Source organism: Tremella mesenterica (assembly GCF_000271645.1).
Source record: "Tremella mesenterica DSM 1558 unplaced genomic scaffold TREMEscaffold_2, whole genome shotgun sequence".
NCBI classification, from domain to species: Eukaryota; Fungi; Basidiomycota; class Tremellomycetes; order Tremellales; family Tremellaceae; genus Tremella; species Tremella mesenterica.
In genome coordinates, this window is record NW_006711226.1 from 252,238 (window position 1) to 277,623 (window position 25,386).

Here is a 25,386-nt window from a genome sequence, read left to right on the forward strand (position 1 = left end):
GTTTGCCGTCCCATGGCGTACCTCACCCCTTCTGATATCCCTTCTGCAATACCGCCCACCGTCTCCCTTTCTCTTCTCTGCTCCCACTCCTCCCTACGCCTTCTCTCTTCCATCATGTCTTTGTTCATATTCGCCACCATCTGCATCAAGGCCAATATCACCCCTTGTGTACCTTCTTCTCTCAAGTCCGCCGTACTTCCAGTGTTTTCTGGCCGCGGGGTTTGATCCGATCCAACTGGGGATCCTATAGGTGGGAGGGCATTACCCGAAGGTGTAGGAGGATTAGAAGGTAATGGTGGAGCGAACTCATCTCCTTGAATTGATCCCCCCACACTATCCTCCACTCCAAGCTGCTGCCCCATCGCTCTGCTAAGCTCCTCCAGTGCCCTCCTCTCGTTCTCCTCCATCCTGTCTCCGTCCCTACTCATACCTCGCGTAACTCTCCTATCTGGTTCCATAGAATCTTCGTACTTCTCCGAGGTTCGCACGGGTCGTCGGTAAGAGCGATCCTTGATACTGTCACGGCCGTCGAACAACTATCTTCTGGCAGACCGACGGTCGACGAACCTCGGCTAACTTGACGCTCCTGACTCGATGTCTCACCCAACCGAGAGGGCGCAGACGTCAAAAGGAGTGTAACTACGGCGCACTTCGGCGTAGTTACTCTAACTGGGGTTTTGTTCTACTGATGGCGATGTATCTCGATTTGTATATAGCTATCTCTATCTGTCTTTCACTACTGACAACAATCAAGGATCGCTGAAGAACTTCAGCGATCTTCTCAGCTAATATTATCTACTCCTCCTAGACGTTCATCCAACCCTCTCGCGCTTTGACGTACTTCAACGTACTTCGTCCAACTTCCCCGAGCCCTCGGCCATCCTCTTCCTCCTTCGACTAACTCCGCCTGACATCGCCGCACTTCTCCTCCCATTGTCCCTACTTAGCCTAACTCCGTCTAACTTTGCCGTACTTCTGCTCCCATTGTCCCTACTTAGCCTAACTCCGTCTAACTTCGCCGTACTTGGTGTCAGAAGTCCCGAGTTACGTGTAGAGTAAAGAGGTTAAGGCGTGATGGGGTTTTGATGGCCAAAGGAGGGTCATTGTTGGTGGAGTAATCGAGGTGTCACGACGTAGTTCGTGACATCCGCCAACACATTGTCCGACTTCACGGTATACCTCAAGACATCATCTCAGATCGTGGATCAATCTTCAACTCCCACTTCTGGCGAGCCTTTGTCAAAGGCTTAGGCATCACACCAAACTTCTCCACAGCATTCCATCCACAATCCGACGGTCAAACTGAAAGAGTCAATCAAGTCCTTGAACATTACCTCCGAACATATTGTGATTACGACCAAGCCAACTGGTCCCAACTCCTAGACCTTGCAGAGTTCAGTTATAACAATTCTGTTCATGCTACAACCAAACATTCTCCCTTTGAAGCCAACTATGGTTATCACCCCAGAGATCCCACTTCCCCAGCTCTCTCTGTCAACACTCCAGTTCCATCTGTGACATCCCATATCCAAGAACTCCAAGACCTTCACAGAGCCTTGATAACCAACATACAAAAAGCCCAAACCCAACATGCTAAATTCTACAATGAAAAGGTCAAACAAATCACCAAAGAAGGAACACCAATATTCAAAGTTGGAGATACGGTCTTCCTAAATCGTAAAAATATGCCAGACTCTACGACCTTCACTCAAACTTGATCACCGAATGCTTCGACCATTCAAAATCATTCGAAGTACATCATCCCCACTTGCCTTCAAACTTGACCTTCCACCCACAATGAATATTCACCCTGTCTTCCATGTCAACCTACAGGGGGTGTCAAAAGTTTTCGGACAACCTCGGCGTTCATTGAATTTCCACCGATTTTGGACATCTGATGACCCTGGTACCATGGTACCGCACCCTGAGGTAGAAACTTGTAGAACGTGACCATGAACGTTCATGCTGCCTTCATGTACCATGCACCACTTAGGCTCTATATCATGGCTCCCGTCACCCCCTCTACTCGAGGTAAGATCATTGCTCTAGCAGCCATCACCGATGCTCATCACACCGTCCGTGACATCGCTCTCAAAGTAGGCAAAGCAAAATCCACCGTTTTCAGTATTATCAAGCACTGGCGAGATTGTGGACACATCAAAGATCTCCCTCGTTCCGGTCGCCCTCCGCTGTTGGACGAAGCTGCCCGAGAAGCTCTCATGAATGATATCCGACAAAATCCACGAGACAGTTGGGACGTTTTTGGCCCTCGATTGAACATAAGTCCCGAGACTGTGCGACGTATCGCTAAATCCCATGGGTATCGATCCTGCATTGCACGAGCCAAACCATTTATTAGTAAAGAAGCACAACGAAAGCGAATGGTGTGGGCAGCTGAGAACGAGATACAGGATTGGAGACGAGGGATCTATTCTGATGAAGCGGCAATTGTTCTTGGAAGCACTGGTAAAACAAGAGTAATCCGACCCCCTGGTACCGAATACGACATCGACTACCTCCAACCCACCTTCCAATCTTCCCGAAAAACTCTTCATATATGGGGAGCCATTGCATACGGTCACAAATTCCCCCTCCTCCGCTTTGAACTACTTCCGGCTCGTCAGATCCATGGAGTCAAATATCGAGCCGAGACAATCACATCGGCAATCTATGCAAAACAGGTCCTTGAAGGTCGACTAGGTCATCATGTGTTAGAAATGAGACTGGATGGGAAGGATGTGTTAGTTGTGGAAGATGGTGCAGGACCTCATAAGGGTGTAGCCAACAAAGTGCGTGCCGAGCTTGGAATCAAGAATCTCACTCACCCCCCTTCATCCCCCGATCTAAATCCCATAGAAATGTGTTGGCATTGGATTAAGGCAGACATTAGGAAGCTACCTCAGCGGCCGACAACACTTGATGAGCTTTGGAAGGCGGCAGAGAACGCGTGGGATGCTATTCCTCAAGAACGTATTGATCGACTCATAGACTCAATGCCACGTCGGAGGTTGGCCGTGCTGGAGGCAAACGGAGGGCCTACTAAATTCTAAATATCGCCAATATGCATCACTATCGCTGGTTCATACATGTACAAAATTTACAACAAGACGGTTGCATATGATCATACAAGTCACACGTGCCCTGAATTCCTGACTGATTCCCGTGATGTGGACACGTAGAGATTCAATGAACGCCGAGGTTGTCCGAAAACTTTTGACACCCTCTGTACTTGAGCCAGTGCGCTCCGGTCACCATCAACAACCACAGGACCCACCACCACGTATTCAAGTTGAAGGACAAGAAGAATACCTAGTTGACAACATCCTTGACTCCCGCATCAGTGATGATGGAGGATATGATTACCTTGTACACTGGTCAGAATACTCCAACGCGCATGACTCCTGGGAACCTTGGGAAGAGGTCCACACTACCACTGCCTACAAAGCCTTTCGACGTAAACACTCCAAGAATCCACATCACCACTTTCCTCCTGCTTCAGCACACCGATCTTCAAAGCTAAGCAAATCGACCTGAACAACACACCTTCCCGGCTCAGAGGACTTTGCCCTTAGAGAGGGAGCTCCTGTCATACATCACCTACTTGCCACCTAAGATAGTCTTTTCCCGTGTTCCCACACTTGAAACACATCTGGAACACTTCCCCTGACCCCCTTTGGCTTAGGCTTATTGTTCTTGATCTCCATCAACAATCCCTATTGTCATCTCTTACACTCCCACACTTGAAACACCTACCCCTGAACCCCTGTGCTCTTAATCTATTGTTCCCCTTTGTGTTCGCATGCTTGACACACTTACCCCTGGACTCCTGTGTCCTCTGTCTATTGTTCCTTGTCGCACCCATGAACCTGTAACAGTTACCCCTGGACCCCTGGGTCCTTTGCCTATTGTTCTTAGTTTCACACGTCAGGATTGCCAATTCTCTTGAAGAGAATTGCAAATATGTTTAGCAGTTCTTCCGTAGCTTATTGTTGTAGTTTTGCAGTTCAGCCTGTTTTGCTGTGGATATAAACCCCCTCCAAACAGGTTGTTCCCCACCTATGAATCTCTTGTTGAATCTCATTCTCAACTTGTCAGTCCAGTCAGATCCAGCCTGACATCTTGCAGTTCTCTCAGTTCCCTCAGTACTCTCAGTCCCTTGTCACCCTCTGTATACTCCTCAAGCTCTATGAGCCCGAGACAAGTATTGGGTTACAGCCCCATCTCAGTCACCTTGCTTACCCTTTGGGGATAAGACCCCGCCCGTGACACCTTGCGTCGTAGTCAATTTCCCATACGAGTCGGTCTTGCTCTCACAATCAACAAGGCGCAAGGGCAATCTCTCGCAACAGTCGGCTTATGTCTCTCAAGGCCGATATTTACCCATGGTCAGCTGTATGTTGGTCTCTCTGGCGCACGCTTCAAGAACGGTCTCAAGGTTTTGCTGGAGGATTCAGAGGAGGGGAGAAGAGGTGAGACAAAGAATATTGTGTATAAGGATGTGCTGTTGGCAGCCAGAGCTGCTTAATATGTAATGTGTATAGGTTTGCGGTATGGATTAGACTTATAGTATGTAGTGTATATAGTGTAAGTAGCCTCCCGCATGTGGGGAACTGGGGCGGAGAGGGGTGAATTCTAGTGTCTGGGTGATGGGGAACTGGGGCGTATGCTATGCATGAACTTGAAGAGAAATTTGGCATGGTTCAACTAGGGAACTGGGGCATACACTAAATTCATCTTGACCATCTGCAGTCGCTCCCGTGAATTTCACAGGTTGCAACACTAGTGTACATAAACAATCTTGACAACCCGCTCTTTCCCAATGCGGATCTTTCTCACGCTACTCGTAAACTACTCTACTCTACTGATGTGGTCTTCCCGCCCTGACCTTCTCATTGCGGGCGCCAGCTCGCAAAGTATAGGGGTGAACATGACTCGAATTCCAACGTAACTTCTTCTCCCCATTACTCACCCGTCACACCTCCTACACCTCCTATGCTGTCCAGACTACCACCATTAGACTCAGGGAGTCCATCTCCACAGCTCCGTATGCTTCAATGCATGCATTGAGGGCGATAACACCTTCACTGAGAAATTGGTCAAAACAGGGACTTTACGTAAGTGTCACGAAGTGACAAGACAGTTTGATAGTGATAGTGATAGGATGGGTTGGGTATTTAACCAGCGACCGGCGGTATGCAGTAACCGCCGGTTAATAGGCCTTTTAGCACAGTGGTTTAGACCACTGCCTCTGAAGGGCACTGTTATATCGTCCCAATGCTGGTTAGTTGGTCTCGTGACAGTAAGCTTAGTCGTCCATGCTGCAGATCCCATCCTGCTAACTCATCCTCTCCTTACCTTGACTTCAAGTTGGGCCTTCTTATCCCTGCTTTTTTCTGCCCCATCCTAATCTTTTGGTTCTCCGGGCTACACATTTACAGGGGCTGAGTTTTAGCAGATTCACAAAGAGCAGATTGTGAGGAAACTGGTAGGTCTTCCCTTCTTCTCCTCTTAAATCACTTCAATCGACATCATTGGCTCACTTGGTAGAGGGGTTCAGTTGGTAGCTCTTCTTAAAGTTGACTCTACTCTTCGCAGCTGCCCATCCCCAGATCCCAATCTCGAGTCCTCCCACAACTTAGGACACGCCGGCTCACATTGCCTCCCGAGTCGATCGCCTAGTTCTTCATTCTTTCTCATGGCCGAGCCGAGGCTGTCGCTACCTTACTACGCCTTCCGATCGACTCCACCTCACTTTCTCACCTTCCCACACCCTCCATTCATCCACTACCCTTCTCCTCATAAACTCATATAACCTTGACCTCCATATCCCCACCAATCAGAACATCATACAACCTTCTTTCTACCTTATACTCACCCTCTGACTCACGAACACCACTCGGGAAGCCTCAAAGATACATGGAGCTCTTGTCACGTCTTGAAGAACGCCATCATCATCTGACATACACCGCATCATGAAGGGACGTAAATCACCTTCTCCCTTCTACACTGCTCCGACAAGTCCTGCATCAAGTGCGAAGACAAGTCCTACGCCTACAACCGCTTCTTCAGAATCACAGCACGAACCAAAAACCGTGGATCAGCTTGTAAAGGACTGTGGACAGACTCTAGACAACTTGAAAAGTCAAACAGTAAAATTTGAGACGGAAATCCTCCAAGAACTCAATGCACTGATTGAACAACATCAGCTCGACATAGATCTGACGAATGATCACTCACTGCAGCTAGAGGGATTGAGAAGTGACCTTCAAAAGTCCTTCAATGCAACCAACATCGGTCTACAAGAACTGAGTATACTTAGAAAGATCTGGCAGGGTAGCCTTGAGAAGACCAGGAGGCTCGTTGATCCCGAACCTTACTTTTTCCAGTCAACAGCATCCCGCTTGACGGGCCCATGGACGTTCGTTTCCACGTTCATAGTGGAATTGAGATCCATAAATCCACGCAGGGCAGATGAAATGGTAACGGTCCGCGACTCATGGGGAAAGCTAGCCTTGGAGGCGGTCGAGGAATTGAGCAGCATTCAGAAAGCCTACGCTTTCAGCGGAGGGGGACATGGAACCAAAGGGAAATTATATTATTAATAGGAAAGATGCAGAGGCAAGGGTATGATATGATGATCAGGTTCTAATCTACTCAACTTCTGTATACAATTCACCTGATCAACTACTCCAATTCGTCGTAATCAAGGGGGTATCTGATTTACAGGACATGCGATCCAATGCGGCATTGATGATTCCTCTCTCCCTACTTTCTCCTCCTCACTCAGTCCCGATTTCCTACACTGATTGATCTCGAATCTTCCTCGTTCTCTCAATTTCCTCCCTCACAGCCTGTTGACCTGCTTCGCTCAATCTCGGCTTACCATCCGTATAGTCGGGCACGAAGAATCGTGGGATATACCTGTATGTCAGCGCATGTCTTAGGTTTTGACCGTCGTGAATAGGAACCGCGGAAGCAGAGACGGATGTGAAGAGTTCGAAAGATAACTCACTCCTCCTTGGCTGCTTTGCGCTTAGCAGCAGAATCTCGTTGACGTTGCTCGATAGCTTGTTTCTGCCTTGTTGCTTCGCCCCAGTTCTTCGATATGAGATTTTGTGTGACGGGATCCCATAATCTCCGAGACTCGGCTTCGTCTTGTTCATGTAGAGGACGAACGTTTTTAGGGATAAGAGCGAGGAGGTCGAGATCGATTAGAGTTGTCCAATCCTGCATCATCAGCGACGGATTTGCGGTATCGAGTATCGTCAAACTTGATCCGACAGCTTCGTCCGGATCCAACGAGAGAGGAATGAGGTGGAGAGATTGGGAGTAGATGGTATGCAGAACAGAGCCCGACATACCTTCTCTCCCTTTAACTTATATCGGATTTTCTTCATCCAAGTACCCTCAATATGCGCCACCACCTTCTCCATGGGCACTTGCTTTGGCTTCGTCCAATTTTCTTCTTCCGTCCCAGGTGTATACCGGTAGATGATTCCATCGAGCATGAATCTCGGTCTGCCAAGCCACGACTGAAGATCAGCAATCTCCCAGATTGATCGCTCGTATGTGTACCTAGACGCGACCGAAGAATGATCAACTTCGCGGACGCACCTCGTCTTTGTAATCAATCAGAGCTCGCAATTTTGTTTTTGTGGGCTCTCCACCTCTGCAAGTGATCGAGATTTGATCCGATATAGTGCCATAATAGCTACCCTTCAGAATCCCATTCACCTGAGCGGAAGGATGTGATATCTGATACTCCTGTGACATGTCAATTGAGTTGGCTTGCGTGTGAAAGAACTGACCTCGCCCTGTCCTGGCCCGGGTCTGTTTATTCTGACAAAGATGCCTTTGTTGGAAGGACCTGGTCCTACTCGTACAGCTGTGACAATGAGCTTTCAGTTGCAGGCAAGGAACAAAGCCCCTTCGACTATAGATGGGTAGCTCACCCATGCCTGAGACCCGTGCTGTTATTTGATCCATACCCATAGCTTCGATACCCTTTTCAGGGCAAGTGTAATACGCCGCCGATACAGGAGGATGATGTGAGACCTGTTCGCACTGCAATATCAGTTCAGGTTCATTCATCCTCATCGAAAGATAAATCGCATGGTGGAGTGAAGGAAAGGGGAAATGCCACGAACGATGAAAACCACCGTCACTTTCTCACTCTCCACGACACCTGCATCCGGCTCGGCTTCTATTTCATCACCTGGTCCTGGAATGACTCGATTCACGCTGAGCGAAGACAGCTGTTTGGATACGGAAGCTACCGTAGGAATCTTTCGGGATGATTTGGAAGAGGTGGAAATCACTGAAATTGCGTCACTGCAAAGTCAGCAAATCTCTGCAAAGACTCTAAAGAGGTAGTCCAGACATGGTAGTCTCAAAGGGAAGAGAGCTTTCTGTCTCAAAAAAAGAATGACCCACCTTTCTAAAGTCTGTTTGCCGCCGTCTTCCGGCCGAAGAATAGGAGTCGTCCAGCCACTACCACCTTGCCCACCATAGGCTGGCTCGCCGGATACCGGCACATGTATGTGTGTTCTAACTATGGGCTCTTTGGTCTCTTTGTCGACTAATAATGGTGGAAGATGCCATGAACATCTGAAATGCTCCCCTTCACCATCAGCTGTCATTGCTGATATTCGTATTCAACCACGCACCTAGGGCTGAATTATATGGTTTCCCCAATCGAGCACGGACGAATTTGAGCTCTTTGGAGAAGGAGAATCGGAGAACAGCAAGCATCCTCCCTAACTCATCTTCGGGGTCTCCAATACTACGCATCAGCTTTCATAGATAAGCCGATGGCGCAACTGACGCGGCGAAAATGTCTGCTCTGTCTGCATATTGCCAGTACTCGAGATTTGGTATGGGTTCAAGTAGGGATGCGGGGAGGGATAGTCGTCTGGATCATCAGCACCATACTCCTGTATAGCCTTGTGGACTGACAAGTTGGCAACATCTTTCACTCCGACAAGTCTATCGATCAGCACATTGGCAATTCAATGGGGTCTGGCTCACTTTCTGAGGAGACCAAGAAGTACCTTCATCTTACTTTCCTCTCCTCCATTCCCTACCTCTGGAAGGGTAGCTGGAGCACCCGTCTCATCGGTAAATGGCTCAACGACTGCACCGTCATCGCCATGTTTATTCAGGGGAGAGGCAGCGAGGATCATAGCGACAAAGATCGGCGAACGTGCGTGATCGTTGTCGTTGTTGTTGTTGAATAAAAGTTGAGATACGGTAGGCGGAGTGGCGACACGACAGAAAAGACGAAAGCGAGTCGTGGGTGTAGACGCATCGACATATATAAGAGCAGATATTCATTCAGAGGACGGCGGGAGAGTCGTAAGATGACATGTACGGGACAAAATGGCCAGCGTCAGCGTGATCATTCATGTATGTGGCTTTGGCAAGACTACCAAGATCGCATCCGGACACAAGTATCGATCGTAAGGCTGTGTCCGGCTTGTCCGGAGATATTCAGCCGTGAAGGAAGACTCAAAGGTGATCGTCACGAACGTGGGACCACTCCAACGACAGCTCAGCTGATGGCTACGAGCTCGGTAAGACTGAGGAAGACTACACGGAGCTCATAGATTCCTATTTGTTGTTGACCGAAAGATCAATGCTTAGGATAGAAGCTGTTAAAGGGACTCGGTGGATAATGCAATCTTCTGATCTGGGAGGGAGACGGAAGGATAGACTCACCGGTATCATCATCTGTCGGTACATCGACGGGCTTGTCCTCTAGCTTGAGGGCACTCATAGTTCTCTATCGACTCTTACCGGAGCCTGATTTGCTATCTTCGATGCAAGTGTAGTATAGATACAAGACGTTGTGAGCAAAGATGAAGAAAGATAGGGGATAGGATAGTGGACGCAACGATTGTGGAGACGGACGAACGAAAGCGGGCTTATGCTTACGTAAGTAGGACACTTCCCAATCGCGGAGTGGAGCCCCATCTCCGTCTCGCAACAAAATTCAACTCAACCTCTTCTCTTGATGCCGAGTACCTCGTCTAGGTGTATGTCCAGATTGAGGGCCTGGCGTATACGTCTATCGCAGCAAAGGGTCACACTACATCGACAGAGCTTTTCCATCCATCCTATCAGATCAGGCGTATATTTGAGAGCCATGTCGGCGAGCGCATCTCCTTCCTCCACACCTCCTCCAAAGCGTCTCAAGCTAGACGAATCCCTTCCTACCAATGGAATGATACTGCTCGAGTCGTCCATCATACCAGTAGGTACATCTTCCAAGACGATTCAGCTCCAACAACAAAAGAAGAAGAAACGTCGACGTCCTCTCCCTGAGCCGTATTCTCCAGCCGATGTCTTATTCCGCGATATCTGCGATTTCTTGGGTCCTGACTATTGTCAAGTTATCCTGGAGTCTCGTAGTGAGGAAGAATGGGTACCTCCATCCGGACTGGAGATACAGAGAATATTGGAGCTGAGAGTGGGGGCGTTCACAGTTTCAGGTCGGTCACTTTCCTCCGCCATTTGGTCGTACTGACACACAGGCGAGTCGCTCAGCTTGTACGAAGAAGATGGAAAGAAATGGGCCGTCGTCGTTCCCTTTGCACATCCTGGAGATTTGATCAGAGCGAGGATCTACAAACATGATCGGTTTTGTTCTTTCGGTGGCTTGGTCGACATCATCGAGTACAGCGAGGATTATAGAGGAGGAGAGGGTGATAGACGCAAGTACCCAGAGAACGGTTGTCGGTACTTTGGCGAGTGGTACGTTCAACATTTTTTCCGCTGAAACGCAAACTCTTGAGGAACCCAATACCTCGAAATGGATCTTCATTCACCAGGAACGCATCGGATCATGGTTAATGATGTATGATTGTCGAGTGTCTACCCCAGAGAGAAGACGGCTCACGGTCAGCGGAGGATGTCAACTTCAACCTATCCCATATCCCCTTCAGCTTCTCCACAAACGCCGTACAGTGCAGCTCGCCTATCAACGATTCTCTGGTCTACCTTTCGAGCAAGTACCAATCATTCGAGAGACTATCGGTAGTCCTAAACAGTGGGGTTATCGGACTAAGATCACACCACATTTCGATGCCCCACCAAAATCTCTTCAACGTGCTGCGAACATCACCAAAAGGCACCCTACCCACGTGTCAGAATTAGAAGAGGAAGGGATGAACGCACCTATTGTTGTCGAAGAGAAGAGAAAGAAATGGGAATGTAGGATCGGATTTGAACGAAAGGGTAGGCCGGGGGTAATGGACATTGAGGTATGTCTGTCTGTCTCACTTCCCTTGTACTCTCTGCGGCCTTCTGGTGTCATACCATCTCCATTCTATTTGATGTGGAGCAGAAACCGTCGCATATTTCATGGCGTATACTAATTGCAGGAATGTCCTATAGCTACTCCTGTTCTAAACGAAAAACTCAAGGAAGAGCGTGCCAGGATAGAACAGTCAGCCCATACTTCTACACATCCACGAAAGGTCACATTGCTGAGTGACAGGACAATATTGACATTCAAAAAAGGTGCTACTCTGCTCTTACGAGATTCTTTACCCCCACCTTCCCCTATTCCAGGTATCGGGAACCCGTATAGGCATATTACAGATGAAGAAACACATTTGGCAGTGACAAATCACCGACAACCTGTTTTCGAACGAGTAGGAAATTATTTGTTTTCTTTCACAGCGGGAAGCTTTTTCCAAAATAACAATTCGATTTTAGTGCCTCTGACGGAACATGTGCAAGAGGCCATATTTCCATCATCCCTACCTCCCTCGGACTCTCCTCAGGACACCACAGCTACCATAACAGACGATTCTGCCTCTGCTCCCGTCACATCCCCAATCTCGGAAGATGTGCGGGAAACCACCACTACACGGCTTCAGGGGAGAAATCGGAGGAAGAAGCAGCCCACTCATCTGGTAGACACATATTGTGGTTCAGGATTATTTGGTATCACTCTATCTAGTCGATTCGAAAAAGTAGCAGGGGTGGAAATCAATAACGATTCCATCGTCGCTGCCAGGAAGAACGCGGAGATGAATGGTTTGGAAGGGAAGACTGCTTGGCTCTGTGGAAAAGCAGAGGATATATTTGCTGGTTTACCACAAGAAGGGTTTAAAGGGGAGAATTCATGCGTTGTGGTCGACGTGAGTCATATCTCCCTCCCACAGTCATACTTCACATTCTCCTCTATTTCTACAGACTTCAAATTTATCCATACAGTGTCTGTCAGTACGGAGGAGATTATTTGAGGTGAAAGGAAGAAAATTAATGTTAGCCACCTAGAAAAGGTTGCGATGAACCTTTTCTTCGACAACTTCTCGCTTTTGCTCCCGTCACTATAGTCTACGTATCGTGTAATGTCCACACTCAAGCTAGAGATGTAGGATGGTTTCTTCGTGAAGCTGAGAAAGGGGAACATCAATATGTTTTGGAGAGTGTTAGGGGGTTTGATCTGTTTCCCCAGGTGAGTTAAACTTGAATTTTTTCTCACTTCTGCTTTCCCATTCCCACTCTCTCGTTGTTGTCCCTTGATCCTACCCGGAATCGCAATATCTCTCTCCTAATTTTGCCGAGGGAACTTTTGACGGTTTTCAGTCCCAGTGATCCCAGGATGACTACTGATCCTAGACCTCGCACGTGGAAAGTGTTGCTGTTCTTCGTCAAATATGATCTTTCCCCATCTACTCTAATCCCTTCATCTCGAGCTATTCCCTGATGATCCTATCTTGTCATAGAGCGACGTTTCAAAGTACGATGAACATTCCGATAATGTTTTTCTTCTTTCAAACCTCGCTTCGGCACATCGCTCACGGATCATCTCAAAATGTTAACAGTATTCGATATCTAATCAGTCTTGAGAACCTGAAGTCACGACCATATGTTACATGACAAGTCTATCTATCGACCTTACTCACTTCGTACAATGATCAATGTTGAGTACCTTTTACAGCTCCTCCGATTATACCTGCCAAAATAAACAAGATGACAACTATTAAAATGATCTTCCATTTCATATCTTTCAACCACATTTTACGTCGGGTGGCTGTAGCTGATGAACGAAAGAGTGCACTTCGAGCTTGGAGTTGATCTATATCGTCAGAAGTCTCTCCTGTCATTTCCTCCATCATCATCATTCATGTACATCGTCGGCTTTATCCGTTATTCTATTTGATACTCTCTGATGTTTTGGGAGGTTTTATTACATTAATTTGACACCGGTCCCCGCACTTGAGAGATGATACCAGAGTAGGTGGAGAAGTACACGATGAAAACGAGCGGTGCGTGGGATAAGACAACACAGGATCAATGGATGACGAAGTGAACTCACCAGATTTATCCTGTAGGGCATCTAACCTTTCTTGACGTTCAGTGACTTTATTGATATTCTCCTGCATTATACCAATAGTCTCTTGCATCACTTTTTGGATTTCTTGCGTCTTTCCTGCTTGTTCACCTTTATCTCCGCTAAGTGGATTGGATGAATCATCGTAAGCCGGAGGAACGGAGCGAGAGGAAGACGAGGAAGGTTTTCGTTGTGGTCCTGCACCGAGTAATTCTTACTGTCAGGAATCTTTCCGTAATCCCACCACCACTTTCACACTTCCATATGATGAAACTTCATATCATTCATTCTCAACCGGAGTGAAGCTACCAATTATCCTCATCCGGGGTGAGGATAATCGAGTAAAATAGAGCTGTTCCTCAGGAAATAGGTGGGACGTGATTGAGGACGGTTGAAGATAGAAAAATGTGAGACAACTGGAAGATTCAGAGAAGAAAGAGTAAACTCACGTTCTCTGGTGTCCATCCTAGCTGGTGTGTTCCGACTATTCGGAGGGAAGAACCTAGTCTCGGAAGAAGGAGAATAAGGCTCGTTCCTATCCCTCAGCATCTCTCTCTCGGAATATCTTCCTCAATGTCGTTGACTTACATTTTGATCTAATCGTCCTCCAAAGTAAAACTCTGTCTCCAAGTGCTAAAAAGCCAAGTCTGCTTAAGGTGGACGAAGCGAGGATCAATGAGTAGTATCAGAATGTATATCTGTGTTGCATACTGCTTGAATCGTCCTAAACATGCATTGTCACAAACCTACCTTTCATCTTCATCTCTCTCCTTTCTTCAATCTTCCTTCATCTTTCGTTACTCTAGTTGATAACGTGCCACACTGCCACATGTGAAAATCCCACGTCACACTCATCTGACAGCGTCACCGCCCACCTCCTTCCACCCTCCTGGTTAGATTCTCCTACCTATTCTTCACACACCATATATACATATCACTCCATTTCACAGATCACAAAGAGAGTAATCAGACGTATAGATAGTGAAAGAGGTATTGATTATCTGTAAAATCGAGAGTGGGGTGAAAAGGGCAGAATGGCCGATAAGCCAATCACTGTAAGTCTGCACACCGTGGGGAAGGTTCGCTGATGTTTTAGTTCACTGAGCACCTTCAGGTCAGTTATCGTTCTCAGTTTATCCTATGCGACGTTAGAGTGAGAAATTCAAGAGAAATGATAGGACATTGGACACGACGGAGAAGAGAAAAGAAGAGTGGAAGAGCGAAAGAAAAGGAGGGAGAAGAAACGAGAAGAGCTGATGGTATTAGCTAACTGCTTTGGGTATACAACCCACTTCTATCTCTTTCCAAAACCTTACATTTGAGAGTGATCATTTCATCTGCGTGTGAGTATATTTCTCCTCAATCAGCAATACAATGTCACCAATTGAGGTGGTGAAATCACTTCATCGTTCTTTCATTCCTCTCTACGTTTACATCCCTTCTGTCATTCCATAATCAACCCGACCACTTCTGTCCTACACAACCCTCATGTCTATGGGGATGAGATAACATGGGAATGAGTCACATATTTTAAGGAGGAGCTTCTAAGATACTTGGTAATGAAGAGAGCTGATGACCAAGTCGGGAAACGCAGAATGATACCAACCAAGTGGTCATTGTCGATCTTGCCGATGCTAACAATGTCATTCGTCGACCAAGTGAGCTCTTCTCGGAGTGATTTTTGGTCATGAGCTGAGAACAGTCACGGCTGACTCAGCTATCATGCATCGGAAAGAAAAGATTATAGCTCTTAAATGTTAGTGTTCCCTTGAACCTTTCTCCCTGAAAATCACTTTATAAGCTCTTCCCTCTTCTGTCCTGTCCTCTGCTGTCCGGTGCGTAGTAATAGTTGTTTATCTCTCCTTGTAATTACCGCTCGGAGCTGAATAATGATTCGTATTCGTCTCGAAAAGATTTCACATAACGCTGCCTGGTGATGATCACTCTTCTGGCAGTGATGTATGATCAGAAGTAATAGGGATAAGCTTCGCTCACGAATAGCCGGACGACAATTACAGGTCTTCAACTTGGCTACAAAAAGCAAAGTCGGCTCTCATCTGATGAATGAAGATGTAACGTTTTGGTCTTGGATATCTGATACCACTTTAGGTTTGGTAACAGATACTCAGGTGTATCATTGGAAAGTCATTGAGGGACAGGCTGCGCCTACTAAGGTGAGTGTGTGACATCCTTCTCTACGTCCGTGAAATAGCTCGACGTGGTCCTTCGGAGCTGAGAGACAGGTCTTCGACCGTCATGCCACCCTGGCACAAAATCAAATCATCTCCTACCGCGTCTCACATGATGGACAATGGCTCGTACTCGTCGGCATTTCATCTAACCCCAACGCTGGCGCTCCAGGTCAAACTTCCTTCAAAATCAAAGGGTCGATGCAACTCTACTCAGTAGAAAGAGGAGTATCACAACCTATTGAAGGACATGCGGCCGCCTTTGCACAGCTTAAACTAGATGGCGGGGCGACCCCAAGCAAACTATTCTGCTTTGCGGTCAGACAAGCCAATGGCGCTAAGGTGAGTGACTTCTCATCAGAAGTTTTCTGGAGATGCTGAGATAAAGCTTCATGTGGTCGAGATCGGTCACCAACCTCCTAATCCCCAATTCCAAAAGAAAGCGGTGGACGTTTTCTTCCCTCCTGAAGCTGTCAATGATTTCCCAGTCTCTATGGAAGTCTCAGCCAAGCATGGGATCATCTACCTTGTCACTAAATTCGGTTTCATCCATCTCTACGAGATTGAAACGGGCCAGTGTATTTACATGAATCGTATCTCCGGCGAGACGATCTTCACCACCGCCGAATACGAATTGCAGCATGGCATCATCGGGGTGAACAGAAAGGGTCAGGTTTTGAGTGTCAGTGTAGACGAGGAGACTATTGTTCCGTATATCCAACGTGAGCTGCCATTATGGAAGTATGATCACCGCTAATCAGCAGAATCTCTCAATAATCCCGAACTGGCCATCAAGCTTGCCACTCGCGCAGGTCTTCCAGGTGCCGAAGGAATGATCCAACAACAATTCCAGGTGTACATGCAAAGTGGCCAATTTGGAGAAGCTGCCAAGATCGCTGCCAACTCTCCTCAAGGATTGCTGAGAACACCTCAGACCATTGAAATGTTCAAAAAGCTTCCAAACGTTCCTGGAACTCTCTCACCCATCCTACAATACTTCGGAATTCTGTTGGAGAAAGGAGAGCTGAACAAGCACGAATCACTGGAATTGGCTCGACCGGTCATACAGCAAGGCAAGAAACAATTGCTGGAGAAGTGGCTCAAGGAGAACAAGGTGAGTCCATCTACGTGTCAGAGAATGTTCTTGTCTGATCTCAGCTTGAATGCAGCGAAGAACTAGGTGATCTTGTCCGAACGGCCGACATGAACCTCGCTCTCTCGGTCTATCTGCGTGCCAACATTCCGAATAAAGTGGTCGCATGCTTCGCGGAGTTGGGTCAGTTTGATAAGATTGTCTTGTACTCCAAAAAGGTCGGCTACACCCCCGACTATGCCCAGCTTCTACAACATCTAGTCCGAATCAACCCCGACAAAGGTGCCGAGTTTGCGACTCAATTGGTCAACGATGAGGCCGGGCCAATGGTCGACTTGAACCGAGTGGTCGATATCTTCATGTCGCAGAATATGATCCAACAGGCAACATCATTCCTACTCGACGCACTGAAAGACAACAAGCCCGAGCAAGGTCCTTTGCAAACTCGACTGCTGGAGATGAACCTTGTCAATGCCCCTCAAGTCGCAGATGCTATCCTCGGAAACGAAATGTTTACTCATTACGACCGTCCAAGAATCGCCAATCTGTGTGAGAAGGCTGGCCTCATGCAACGCGCGTTGGAGCATTACGAGGACGACAACGATATCAAGAGATGTATCGTGCACACCAATCTTTACAACTCGGAATGGTTAGTCGCTTACTTCGGTCGTTTGACCGTCGAACAATCATTCGCGTGTTTGGATGAAATGCTTCGCACCAACATGCGACAGAATCTGTCCGTCGTTGTCCAGATCGCCACCAAATACTCTGATCTTCTGGGCCCGGTCAAACTTATTGAGCTGTTTGAGAAGTTCAAGAGCTCTGATGGTGAGTGCATCAAGATATATCAATGTTAGTTGGCTGATGACTAGGGCTGTACTACTATCTCGGATCAATCGTCAACCTCAGTGAAGACCCCGAGGTGCACTTCAAGTACATTCAAGCTGCGACGAGGACGAATCAAGTCAGAGAAGTCGAACGTGTCTGCCGAGAGAGTAATTTCTACAATCCCGAAAAGGTCAAGAATTTCCTCAAAGAAGCTCGACTCGCCGATCAACTACCGCTCATCATTGTTTGCGACAGATTCGACTTTGTACATGATCTCGTTCTATATCTCTACCAGAATGGCTTGACAAACTTCATCGAAATCTATGTTCAGCGGGTGAACTCGGCTCGTACTCCTCAGGTCATCGGCGGACTTTTGGACGTAGATTGTGAAGAAACGGTCATCAAGAACTTGCTCATGTCAGTCACCGGCGAATTCCCCATCGACGACCTCGTCGCGGAAGTCGAGAAACGCAACCGACTCAAACTGATCCTCCCATGGCTCAATACAAAAGTCGAGCAGGGGTCCACTGATCACGGAGTCTACAACGCCATCGCCAAAATATCGATTGATTCCAACAACAACCCGGAAGCGTTCCTCAAAGAAAACAATCTGTACGATCCAGCTGTCGTTGGGAAGTATTGCGAGAAGCGTGATCCATACCTTGCGTACATTGCATATGCCAAGGGTTTATGTGATGATGAGCTCATTCACATCACCAACGAGAACCAGATGTACAAGCATCAAGCCAGGTATCTTGTCAAACGACGTGAGATCGATCTCTGGACTCAAGTTCTCGATCCCGAATCCATCCATCGCCGTGCCCTCGTCGATCAAGTCATTGCCACCGCTATTCCAGAATGTACCGATCCCGACGACGTCTCCGTGACGGTGAAAGCGTTCTTGCATATGGAGCTCCACGGACCATTGCTCGAATTGTTGGAGAAGATCATCCTTGAACCTTCTCCCTTCAGCGACAATAAATCTCTTCAGAGTCTCATGTTCCTTACTGCCATCAAGAACGACAAAGGGAAGGTCATGGGATACATCACCAAGCTATCGGGTTACGATGTGCAAGCCATTGCCAAAGTGGCGACCGAAGCAGGACTGTACGAAGAGGCTTTCACCATTTACTCGAAACATGAAATGCACGCTGAAGCCATGAATGTATTGGTGGAACATATGGTATCGATCGACCGCGGATTCGCGTATGCCAACAAAATCAACCAACCTGCCGTTTGGAGTCGATTGGGGAAAGCACAATTGGACGGTCTCCGAGTCAAAGACGCCATTGACTCATATATCAAGGCTGAAGACCCGAGCAATTTCGCAGAAGTCATAGAAATCGCCAATCGTGCTGGTAAACATGAAGATTTGGTCAGATATCTGCAGATGGCCCGCAAGACTGCCAGGGAGCCAAAGATCGATACCGAGTTAGCATACGCATATGCCAAAACGGATAGATTGCACGATATGGAAGAATTCCTCGCCATGACCAATGTGGCGGATGTCCTTCAAGTCGGGGAGAAATGCTTTGAGGACGAGTTGTACCAAGCTGCTAAGCTGTTGTTCTCAAGCATTTCCAATTGGGCGAGATTGGCGACGACTCTTATTTATCTGGGAGAGAATCAAGCGGCCGTGGATGCGGCTCGTAAAGCTGGCAACACTCAGTACGTCCAGATTTCTCTCCTCCCCTCGTATCCCCCCCTCCCCAATCCTTCTTCATACTGCTATCTAAGGTAGTCCGGGACGTTTTCTTAGCCAGTGCCCATCCGGTCCGTATTTTAGGTGCAAATTTACTTAGCGGACCTCACAAACACCGGACGTGGCCTGAGGATGGAAGCAGTCTGTAATTCATGACAGGGCTAATCATACAGGGTGTGGAAGCAGGTCAATGCTGCATGTGTAGACAAGAAAGAGTTCCGTCTGGCGCAGATCTGTGGTCTCAACCTGATTGTGAGTTTCTCTCCGACCTCGCTTTCCTCCAATGATGAAGACACGGGGCTATGCGGAGGTGACTGACCACTAGGTGCACGCTGAAGAGCTTCCGGCTTTATTGTCTCTATACGAACGTAATGGGTACTTTGACGAGATCATACATCTCATGGAAGGTGGCCTGGGTCTTGAGCGAGCTCACATGGTGCGTTCCAAGTCTCTATCTTTGTTCCCCTCGTCCAAAGCTCCTGCTACGCAAATTTCAAGCACTGTATGTCGGAGCGATCTGTCATTTTACCATCTATCGAGTCATTGCGTTGTACAGTTCCGTTTCCGCAGCCCCGGCACATGAAAAAGGCAATTTAGATCGTTCGCATACGCTGACGCACCAGGGCATGTTCACCGAGCTCAGTGTACTGTACGCCAAGTATAGACCTGAAAAGCGTCAGTATTTCTGAGTTCCTCTACAAACGGCTACTAATGGAGTAGTCATGGAACACTTGAAGTTGTTCTGGCAGAGAGTGAACATTGTGAGCTCGAAGCCATAATTTCAAGTCTGATTAGCTCATGCTCCAGCCCAAAGTCATCAAAGCTGCCGAGCAAGCACATTTGTGGCCCGAGCTCGTGTTCTTGTATATCGTTTATGGTCAGTTCTTCCTCTGACCTCCATTTAAAACTCATGAAGCGCCCTTGTCCCGCCCCGTACCTCTTAAGATTGCACTGGCGCATTCGTACTCCTCTTACGCTCGGCGCTCGGTGACTCTTAGTATTGTCAGACTGCTGTCATGGCTTCGTTGCATGCGGACAGCACTGACTATCAGATGAGCCCGACAATGCCGCCTTGGCTATGATGGAGCGTCTTGGAGAATGGGATCATGACCAATTCAAAAAGGTTGTCGTCAAAGTTGCCAACATGGAGATTGCCTACAAGGCCGTCTCGTTCTATCTCAGCCGACAGGTGCGTCATGTTAATATGACTTCGCTCCCGCTCCTACACTGTTGTTTGATCTTTCTAGATCACTTAAAATCAGGAATTTGAGAAACGCTGCTTACTTGTTTCAGCCCACTTTACTCCCCGATCTCCTCGCTGCTCTCACACCCCGACTCGATCACGGTCGAGTGGTGAAAATCCTTCAAGCCGAAGACCACCTACCTCTTGCTAAACCTTACCTCATCGCTACCCAAAAACTCAACATTACAGTCGTCAACGAAGCGTACAATGACTTGTTGATTGAAGAGGAGGATCATGTCACACTTCGTAGCAGTTTGGAGACGCATGATCAGTATGACGCTATCAAGCTGGCCAAGAGGCTCGAGACGCATGATCTGTTGGAGTTTAGAAGAATAGCAGCGTTGTTGTATCGAGTGAGTTTGCCCTTTGGTCTCTTAATCTTTCACAGGCTCTTCCTTCAATTATATCTGCATATGACTGTCCAAGGTTTCGCCTCCATTTTATGATCTTCCTGCTCGATGCGGAAGATTATGCAGAGCCGTTGCTGGCGATTCAAACAATCGTACCCTACATCCACTAACATCCAGCTCAATCACATGTACGAAGAATCCTTGGGATTGTCAAAAGCGGATCGTCTATGGCGTGACTGTTTGGAGACGGCTGCGTCAAGCAAAGACACGGCCGTGGCAGAAGAGCTGGCCGGATACTTCGTGTCGATCGGGAACAAAGATGGTTTTGCAGCCGCACTCTTCGTTTGCTTCGAGCTCGTCCGACCTGACTTTGTGGAGGAAATGGTCAGTCACTCATACCACACAAGTAATCTAACGCTGACTTTGCAGTCATGGCGATTCGGTCTTTCAGATTATTCCAAACCATACATCCTTCAACTACAACGTGATCAAGTGACCAAAATCGCTGCGATGGAGAAGGAGCTCAAAGAACTGCGGACACGAACCGTCGAGAAGAGCGAGGAACCGAGTACATTGATGGGCAGTGGTCTCGGTAATAGATTGATGATTGGAGCACCTACGTGAGTTGCCCAGAATCTCTTTTGGACGTGATCAGAGCTGATGACTAGGGGCGCACCTTATATGAACGGCGGCCTGCCCAATGGTGGCCTAATGGCTCAGCCGACGGGTTTTTATTGATATGACATGGAGAGAACGAAGTGGGGATATGACGAATTGGTAGAAAGCATGACTTTGTGAAGATAGGCGACAATCTACGAATGAACGAGATACCCCCTCTGGCTGAATGATAAGATTTGCTCTAGTCCAAATTATGTGAGTCTGACTACGATTACTTATTGGCAGAATCGTTAAACCGGCGTGAGCGTACAACAAGATCAGTGATGCCGACTACTGACGATAGGAGATGAGAGCGAGCAGCCGAGGTTGAATACTAACTAGTCGTCCTCCTTTAGCCTTGGACTTCCTGACACGCTCAGGACAAACCACAATGCATTTCAAGGAGGTATCGCCTCTGTATATCCCATCATATCCGTGAGTATCGCTTTGTCTCGAAGAGTCGGATGTTCTACCGTCTTCTCCGGTGCCCCGCTCGGTTTGAGTAGAAAAAGGTTCCATAGGGCGGCTTGCTCCAGGATAGTGAAATCGGGAGGATGATTTGTCGAAGAAGGATTGGCCGACTTTTGCCGACGGAGGTTGTTTCTCGCAAACCCCTCAACACCCTTTTCGAACTCTTTGAACATGCTTTGGAGAACTGTCAGAGCGAAAGGGGTAGACGATAATGACTTGGAAGTGTCATCCTTGCGGACTTGATCGGCTTCTCGCAACCCTACCCTTCCTGTCCTCTCCTCCAGATCTTCCCTATGGTTGTGGCAATAACTGATGATTTGGGCAAATGTTTCCTCGTTAGGTAAATCCGTCGTCCTTCCGCGACTCTTCGCTTGATTCAGCACGATCTCACAGAAATTATGTACGAGTGTCAAATGATTACTGAACGCCTCCACATCAGGCTGCGTGACAAAACGTTCTCTAGATGATTTGATTACACTCCATGCCGTCCGTAATTCATTCAGATCTTTCAGAGAGTATGACCGCTCAAAGTAGGGTATCTCATCTGGATCATTTCCGAACGGTATCTTTCCTTCGACCAATACGACGTAAATACCCCTTTCTGTCGACGGTAACGAAATCACCTTATAATCAACCTTTAAACCTGTGGAGCCGACTGGTGAGGTGTTTCTTGGCCCCTCGGAGAAAAGATCACCAGCAGTCTTTGACATGAAAGTCCCGTCCGTCATTTCACTAACAAATCGTCCCCCGAGATCCTTGAAATTTATATGACGTGGTTTGACCCGACTACCGAGGATTCAGGATGAGACGTCAAAATGGAGCGGGGTGAAAATCGCCGTTTCGTTCTGGAGCTTGAAGCTTGGAGGAGAATGTGGATACCATGTTTGTCCTTTCATCAGCTGAGTCATTTGGAGGCAGTGCAAGGGAGAAGGTTGGAGCGCGGAGAGTTGACGATGGACGATGGACGATGGACGAATCGGAGAGTCGGATACGTAATTCTTTCTGGTGGAGAACTATGACATCAAGGAGGTGAGGAGGTGAGTTTGAGGGGTGGGAAAATGACGTATGTGAGGAGTTAGAAGCGGGGTTCGAAGGTTTAAGAGGGTAATGACGTCGATGTTGACGTTTTGAATTCGGGTCGAGGGATTGGTGCTTCATAGGTCGGTGGTTTCGTTTCAGTGGAGTGGAAGGAAGGAATGTGTGGAGGTTTGGTACTGTGGGTGGCAGGGATGTAATGGTGGTTGCAAGTGGTCGTCGATCGTCGATTTGGGTAAGGAGGCATGAGGATGAATGGATGGAAGACGGAGAATGTGATATTGATGATTCAAAGCTGCGAAATAAATAAATAAAAACAAGTATCATGACATTCTACCAGAATAGATGATGTACGTACAACGACTATGAAAAGTACTCCTTCACTCCAAGTCGCTATAGTCTAACCCCTCGTCGTCGTCCGTTTCGCCATCGCTGTCAATCCAGGAAGATTGGAACGGGACATGAGGTGATGAAATGGCTTTGGAAAGGGATGTCGGAGGCCAGGAGGTGATGTAGAACCTGGAATTCGAATTCTCGTGGAACGTTGCAACACGGGGAATCTCCCAAGGAACCTCCTGTACCGAACTTATTGGTGTCACTAGGACAGAACCGCACGACTCCGCGTCTGAATCATCCTCTTCCGAGTAGTGACTCAAATCTGGTGGTGATTGCTCCTCATCCTCTGGATCCGCTTCATCAGTCGGATCGTAAGAGCCGGGGAAAACTGCATTTTGTACCAGCTGCACAAACTGCGAACGTTAAACCCCACTTCTGGATCATGATTACAGATGTACTCACCGTTTCTGGAGTGATGGTGGATACTTCGGGTAAGGAGTCGTCCAGCTTTGATCGACGTATGGCCGAGACGACTTCCTGGAGACGTTTGGACGCTTGATTCAAGTTGTCAGGCCCCTCAGGGTTGTACACAGGAGTATAAGTCTCATTTTCTCCTTCTTCTCCTTCATCATTGTCGTCGTCTTGGTCTTGATCTTGCTCGTTGTCTGCCGCCGACGCCCAAGGGTTATATTCGTCCAACGCAGTCGGATCATGTCGAAGCAGAGCGGTAAATACCTCATTGATATCGTCCGCTATAGATCTGGTTCCTCCAATCATCTCGTCACCGTCGTCCCCATCCAGCCAATCGTCCATGATTGCCCCGGCTTTTGCCATTGACTCTGCCCATTCTCTAACAGTCTATACGTCAGCATCTCCATGTGCATATCAATTCAACTCACCTCTGGGGTAATGGAGACCGTAGACATATTGTAGTTTAATTAATCTTTCAACCAAGTTTTTTGTCACTGAAGAGTTTCAAGAGAGTGAGACGTCTGATAGTCGGTATATATTGTTTTTTTTTTTCTGAGATCGAATCGATGGGGATTTTGTCCGTTTTTTTGGAAAAGCTTGATAATCCTTCTCCTATTCTGAAGATCCTTGATTCGGGGTTATGAGAGTAGATGACGATATCTCATGAGAAATGAAGATACCGTATCAACTTTAGGCGTGAGAGTAAAGGTTTTCGTATCGCTGTTTCGCTCCAGGCTCTTTCCGCCCAAGGGGGTTTCATCGGAAAGGAGAGACATGATACACGTCGTAACCGTGTGAAATAAAGGCGATACATATCGAATTCATACAACACTTGTGTCTTCGGATCATGAATAACAAGGGAGGTAAAGGCTATACGTTTCCTCGTAAACTTTGTGGGCGAGGTAAAGACAAAGGATGGTTTAAAGATGGAACTTTTGTATAGTCTTCCATCCTGATACGGTTTATCCATTTAGAGTAAGATTCGTTGGTGGTTGGTCTAGAAGTAGTCTTATCAGAAGCTTTGTCGGTTTCATTACTTCGGGAAGGCGGGTCGGTGGAAGTCTCGTTTGTCGTGGTTCGCGGGTTCGCGGATTCGGAAGGAGAAAAGAGGTTTTGGTCATCATGGACGAAGCCTGGATTGGGGGCGGTGTAAAGAAGCTTGAGATTCGTTGGGGCAAGTTTTAGATTTGTTATTTATCGGTCTTCTAATCTCCACGAGGCGGTTTCTCATACGCACGTTCTTCTTACTACCACCTTTTCACAGATCCCACAGAGGAGGGTTGAAGTGATGGGACTGACTAGGGGCTCGAGGGGTTCGTACGTATACAAAGAGACATCACTTCTGATGGAATAGAATACCAATAGATGCCGAGGTTGTCCCACTACTTCCATCATCCTCTGTGTATCAGCTACTACATTCGAAGCTGTCGAATTTGATAGCGATCAATAAGCTTCGGGAGCTCCAAGAGGTAGTAGTTAATCGACATGGCAACGGTACAAGTTTGAGAAGGAAGTCTGACTGAGAAAAGACAGATGGGTTCTCAAAGGTTGTGGTGATTGTACCAACGTATCTGGCTTTGATGGCTATTTAATTTGACAGCTTTGATATTATATATATCGTTCGTTTGGTCGCAAGAGGGCAAAGTGGGAAGAGAGACAGTCACGA

At 47.5% G+C, this 25,386-nt stretch overlaps 9 protein-coding genes across 9 annotated transcripts in view; 4 read left to right on the top strand and 5 right to left on the bottom strand.

Moving 5' to 3' along the window:
* The window catches only part of TREMEDRAFT_59955 (uncharacterized protein), a gene marked incomplete at both ends in the record, with an annotated part of 1,979 nt that extends 1,065 nt beyond the window's left edge, over positions 1-914 (bottom strand). Inside the window, 3 exons of the mRNA XM_007002602.1 lie at positions 60-353; positions 431-649; positions 852-914. Coding sequence (XP_007002664.1) covers positions 60-353; positions 431-649; positions 852-914 — 576 coding nt within the window. The remainder of the gene's footprint in view (positions 1-59; positions 354-430; positions 650-851) is intronic.
* A 3,442-nt stretch (positions 915-4,356) lies between these two features.
* TREMEDRAFT_59957 (uncharacterized protein) lies at positions 4,357-5,639 on the top strand (the record flags this gene model as incomplete). The annotated part of the gene is made up of 5 exons (XM_007002603.1): positions 4,357-4,469; positions 5,018-5,114; positions 5,141-5,299; positions 5,453-5,485; positions 5,577-5,639. 5 exons carry the CDS (start codon positions 4,357-4,359, stop codon positions 5,637-5,639), a joined length of 465 nt encoding a protein of 154 aa, XP_007002665.1.
* A 1,158-nt stretch (positions 5,640-6,797) lies between these two features.
* On the bottom strand, positions 6,798-9,863 carry TREMEDRAFT_71037 (uncharacterized protein; the record flags this gene model as incomplete). Its single annotated transcript, XM_007002983.1, has 13 exons — positions 9,718-9,863; positions 9,028-9,133; positions 8,956-8,985; positions 8,825-8,911; positions 8,667-8,782; positions 8,434-8,620; positions 8,148-8,331; positions 7,953-8,064; positions 7,809-7,885; positions 7,615-7,764; positions 7,362-7,532; positions 7,013-7,227; positions 6,798-6,921 (listed from the first exon to the last, which is right to left on the bottom strand). Exons 1-13 carry the CDS (start codon positions 9,773-9,775, stop codon positions 6,798-6,800), a joined length of 1,617 nt encoding a protein of 538 aa, XP_007003045.1. The 5' UTR covers positions 9,776-9,863.
* A 281-nt stretch (positions 9,864-10,144) lies between these two features.
* TREMEDRAFT_71038 (uncharacterized protein) lies at positions 10,145-12,783 on the top strand (the record flags this gene model as incomplete). The annotated part of the gene is made up of 8 exons (XM_007002984.1): positions 10,145-10,252; positions 10,298-10,490; positions 10,533-10,752; positions 10,904-11,261; positions 11,382-11,446; positions 11,498-12,146; positions 12,278-12,466; positions 12,631-12,783. The coding sequence occupies 8 exons, from the start codon at positions 10,145-10,147 to the stop codon at positions 12,670-12,672; spliced, it is 1,824 nt and encodes a 607-aa protein (XP_007003046.1). The 3' UTR covers positions 12,673-12,783.
* Positions 12,784-12,929: 146 nt separating this feature from the next.
* Positions 12,930-13,505, bottom strand: TREMEDRAFT_27503 (uncharacterized protein; the record flags this gene model as incomplete). The annotated part of the gene is made up of 2 exons (XM_007002296.1): positions 12,930-13,090; positions 13,331-13,505. Coding segments are annotated over 2 exons (336 nt in total), but the record flags the coding sequence as incomplete, so codon positions are not given.
* An 874-nt stretch (positions 13,506-14,379) lies between these two features.
* On the top strand, positions 14,380-21,590 carry TREMEDRAFT_73158 (uncharacterized protein; the record flags this gene model as incomplete). Its single annotated transcript, XM_007002985.1, has 21 exons — positions 14,380-14,400; positions 14,442-14,459; positions 14,612-14,688; positions 14,927-15,003; positions 15,048-15,101; positions 15,347-15,519; positions 15,589-15,876; positions 15,923-16,256; positions 16,299-16,648; positions 16,693-17,455; positions 17,500-19,123; positions 19,331-19,409; positions 19,483-19,593; positions 19,781-19,832; positions 19,878-19,918; positions 19,965-20,034; positions 20,210-20,346; positions 20,451-20,753; positions 20,928-21,134; positions 21,180-21,370; positions 21,419-21,590. 21 exons carry the CDS (start codon positions 14,380-14,382, stop codon positions 21,486-21,488), a joined length of 5,040 nt encoding a protein of 1,679 aa, XP_007003047.1. The 3' UTR covers positions 21,489-21,590.
* Positions 21,591-21,805: 215 nt separating this feature from the next.
* TREMEDRAFT_73159 (uncharacterized protein) lies at positions 21,806-22,606 on the bottom strand (the record flags this gene model as incomplete). The annotated part of the gene is made up of 1 exon (XM_007002986.1): positions 21,806-22,606. One exon carries the CDS (start codon positions 22,604-22,606, stop codon positions 21,806-21,808), a length of 801 nt encoding a protein of 266 aa, XP_007003048.1.
* TREMEDRAFT_56293 (uncharacterized protein) lies at positions 22,585-23,299 on the top strand. The gene has a single exon (XM_007002537.1). It carries the CDS (start codon positions 22,694-22,696, stop codon positions 22,895-22,897), a length of 204 nt encoding a protein of 67 aa, XP_007002599.1. The 5' UTR covers positions 22,585-22,693; the 3' UTR covers positions 22,898-23,299.
* Positions 23,294-24,175, bottom strand: TREMEDRAFT_59963 (uncharacterized protein; the record flags this gene model as incomplete). Its single annotated transcript, XM_007002604.1, has 3 exons — positions 23,294-23,662; positions 23,712-24,107; positions 24,149-24,175. The coding sequence occupies 3 exons, from the start codon at positions 24,173-24,175 to the stop codon at positions 23,294-23,296; spliced, it is 792 nt and encodes a 263-aa protein (XP_007002666.1).
* Between the last annotated feature and the right edge of the window lie 1,211 nt (positions 24,176-25,386).

Excerpts from the sequence above, each read along its gene's own strand:
- TREMEDRAFT_56293 (XM_007002537.1), top strand. The coding sequence starts at position 22,694 with ATGGAGCGGGGTGAAAATCGCCGTTTCGTTCTGGAGCTTGAAGCTTGG.